This window comes from Suncus etruscus, chromosome 2 (assembly GCF_024139225.1).
Source record: "Suncus etruscus isolate mSunEtr1 chromosome 2, mSunEtr1.pri.cur, whole genome shotgun sequence".
NCBI lineage: Eukaryota > Metazoa > Chordata > Mammalia > Eulipotyphla > Soricidae > Suncus > Suncus etruscus.
The window spans coordinates 65,027,439-65,030,702 of NC_064849.1; the positions used below are offsets into that span (position 1 = coordinate 65,027,439).

General features: G+C 59.6%; 1 protein-coding gene across 2 annotated transcripts; it reads left to right on the top strand.

Moving 5' to 3' along the window:
* The first annotated feature begins 604 nt into the window (after window positions 1–604).
* Window positions 605–2,973, top strand: NRL (neural retina leucine zipper). Of its 2 annotated transcripts, none has more exons than XM_049768425.1 (2): window positions 605–1,026; window positions 2,641–2,973. In XM_049768425.1, exons 1-2 carry the CDS (start codon window positions 646–648, stop codon window positions 2,971–2,973), a joined length of 714 nt encoding a protein of 237 aa, XP_049624382.1. In that variant the 5' UTR covers window positions 605–645. The 2 variants fall into 2 exon arrangements, with proteins under 2 accessions (XP_049624382.1, XP_049624383.1); XM_049768426.1 differs by having other exon boundaries at window positions 646–711.
* Window positions 2,974–3,264: the final 291 nt, after the last annotated feature.

The window sequence follows — 3,264 nt, forward strand, 5'->3', positions numbered from 1 at the left end:
GACAGAGAGAAAGGAGAGAGAGGAGAGAGAGAGGAGAGAGGAGAGAGAGGAGAGAGGAGAGAAAGGAGAGAGGAGAGAGAGGAGAGAGAGAGAGCAAAAGAGAAAAAGAGGAAGAGAGAAAAGAGAGAGAGAAGAGAGAGAGGGAGGGAAGGGAATGAGAGAGGGAAGAGAGAGGGGAGAGAGGGGAAGGAGAGAGAGACAGAGAGACAGAGAGTGCTGGCTAGCTGGGATTAGGACCAAGGCAAGGCAAGGAGTCAATCTGAGAGAGGACCAGGGAAGAGGGAGGGAAAGGCAGGAGAAGCAACAAGGTAGTTGTTCGAACAGCCAACAGTCCAGCCAACAGTTTTACCAGTGAAGCCATCTGAGAAATGCAACCAGCATCCACGAGAAACAGTCACCCCCCCCACCAGGAGGGGTTACATAGCCCCCTGGCAACTACCTCTAAATGACAATTACCAGGGGGTCTTTTCTCACTGATTTCTCCATCCTTAAAAAGACAAACCCCTTTTATGGCTGCCTAGGGGCTAATTGAGTTTGTGTAACTAAGAGGCAAGGTGGTAAGCAGGCAACCTCCAGTCCTTCAGTCCTCCTTTTTTTTTTTTTTTTTTTTTTTTTTAGGTGCCTCTCTTCTAGCACAGCATCAAAATGACATTGCCCCCCAGCCCCCTGGCCATGGAGTATGTCAATGACTTTGACTTGATGAAGTTTGAGGTAAAGCGGGAGCCCTCTGAGGGGCGATCTGGCCTTCCTACAGCCTCACTGGGCTCAACACCCTACAGCTCAGTGCCTCCTTCCCCCACCCTCAGTGATCCCGGCTTGGGGGGCAGCACTGAAGGGTCCCGGCCAGGCCTGGAGGAGCTGTACTGGCTGGCCACCCTGCAGCAGCAGCTGGGGGCTGGGGAGGCCTTGGGGCTGAGTCCTGAAGAGGCAGTGGAACTGCTGCAAGGTCAGAGCCCACTGCCTGCTGAGGAGCTCCATGGCTTATACCCAGGGAACCCAGAGGAGACAGGGACCCAGCATGCTCAGGTGAGTGCTGGCCAGTTGTCTGGCCTGGCAGAAGGCAGTGAGGAGAAAAGACAGCCTTTGAGAGGACAGTTCCAGGAGGGGTTGCAAATTGGGGAGGAGACATTGGGAGACAAAGGAAGGAAGGGCAGGGTTGGTGAAGTAAAGCAGATAGGTCAAACGAGATTCATCCCCTCTCCCTCTTTTCCAGCTGGAGGGAGGAACAGGGGCTGGGCTGAACTAGACCAGAGAAAGAGAGGTTCGGTTAGGAAAGAAGGGGAAGAGGAGAGGTTGAGTCTTCAAGGGCTTGGGGATGGTGATTCCCTGGAGGTAAACAGATACTGCGGGCGTGGAAACCACAGAAAGGACTGTGGCTGAAACTGAGCTGACGGTAAGATTGTAGGAACGGGAATGAGTTTGGACTTTCAAGATTTGAAGCTTCTCCGGCCCCAACCTTCTCAGGAAGGATCGGGATTCATCCTATTAATTATAGACGCAGATGGGGATGCTGAAGGCATTAGACAGTAATCCAAATCCTTTGAGGGTCATGGAGTTGTGGCCTTCAGGACAGGGGAGCCAAGTGCCTCGAAGGGCCTGTCTGACTCCATGCACACTGCACCCAGGTGGACTCAGAACCCACCAGCAGTTGGGGCAGCAGAGGGAGCGCCTGACCATGGGAGGAGGGACCAGCACCGCGGGATGGTAGGTCCTCGGGTCACTCATCCCACAGCAAAGATCCTAGTGGAGTGTGGGAGCGTTGGAACCTGGGGTGAGATTTGATAGGATAGTGGAGTTTAGGTAAAGGTGGCAGCGCAAGCAGGGCCAGTCCCAGGGCAGGCAGGGCCTTTCAGGGACAGGGGCAGGCTGTGTGGGCGGGGCGGTGCCTTACCTTCCTGGGGCGGAGCCCTATTGAGGCGTGGCCTTATTCTCTGGGGGCGTGGCCTTTCCCGTTGGGGCGGAGTCTTCCCCTCCTGGGGCGGAGCCTTCTCTCTGGGGTGGGGCCTTTCTCTTTGGGATGGAGTCTTTTCTGGGGGCGGAGTCTTTATTTTTGAGGCGTGGCCTTTCCCTAGGGGCGTGGTCTTCCCTTCTTGGGGCGGGGCCTTTCTCTTTGGGGCATGGGTTTTCCCCTTGGGGCAGGGTCTTTTATGGGAGTGGGACCTCTCTTTGGGGCGTGGCCTTTCCCTTGGGGCGGAGCCTTCCCCTCCTGAGGCGTGGCCTTCTTCTATGGGGCGTGTCCTTTTCTTTGGGGCAGAAACTTCCCCTCCTGAGGCGTGGCCTTCCCATCTTGGGGCGGGGCCTTCTCCTCTAGGGAGGGGCGTGGCTTATCCCTTTGGGGCGGAGCCTTCCCCTCCTGGGGCTGAGCCTTCTTGGGGCGGGGCCTTCTTCTCTGGGGGTGTGGCCTTTCCCTTGGGGCGGAGCCTTCCCTCCTGGGGCTGAGCCTTCTTCCCTGGGGGCGAGGCCTTTCTCTTTGGGGCGTGGCCTTCTCTAGGGAGTGGCCTTCTCTGGGGGCGTGGTCTTCCCTCTTGGGGCGGAGCCTTCTCGGGGCGGGGCCTCTCCGGAGAAGGTTCTTGCGGCTCCCTCCCTGGGCTGGGCTCTCCACTCACTAACTGGGTCTCCCTCCATCCGCTCCTTCCGCAGCTGCTCGAGCGGTTTTCGGACGCGGCGCTGGTGTCGATGTCCGTGCGGGAGCTGAACCGGCAGCTCCGGGGCTGCGGGCGCGACGAGGCGCTGCGCCTGAAGCAAAGGCGCCGCACGCTGAAGAACCGCGGGTACGCGCAGGCCTGTCGCTCCAAGCGGCTGCAGCAGCGGCGCGGGCTGGAGGCGGAGCGCGCGCGCCTAGCGGCCCAGCTGGACGCGCTGCGGGCCGAGGTGGCCCGCCTGGCCAGGGAGCGCGACCACTACAAGGCTCGCTGTGACCGGCTGGCTTCCGGAGGCCCCGGGCCCGGAGACCACCCCCACTTCTTCCTCTGAGCCCCCGAGTGGCGGGTGGGTGGGTGGGGGCGCTCCACGCAAGGCGGTGGCACCGTTCACTAGACGTTTCCTTCTGGTCCAGACACAGCTTTCCAGAACCCCACAGAGGCCCCCCCAAAGTTCCTGGGAGTGGGGGGTTTCTGCCCTTCTCGCAGACTGTGCAGAGAAACGCTTCCCCTGCTGCCCCACCACCCTTCAGGACCGGCACACAGATCTGCAGAGGCCAGCGCGAGGCCTGGTCTCCAGCAGGGTTGGCCAAGTGGGTCAAGGTGGGGTAGTAGTGGATGCAAG

Bases quoted from the DNA above. Each gene is read 5' to 3' on its own strand.
- NRL (XM_049768425.1), top strand. From the start codon at position 646: ATGACATTGCCCCCCAGCCCCCTGGCCATGGAGTATGTCAATGACTTT. The intron at 1,027-2,640 runs GTGAGTGCTGGC...CTCCTTCCGCAG, and splicing joins CAGGGACCCAGCATGCTCAG to CTGCTCGAGCGGTTTTCGGA.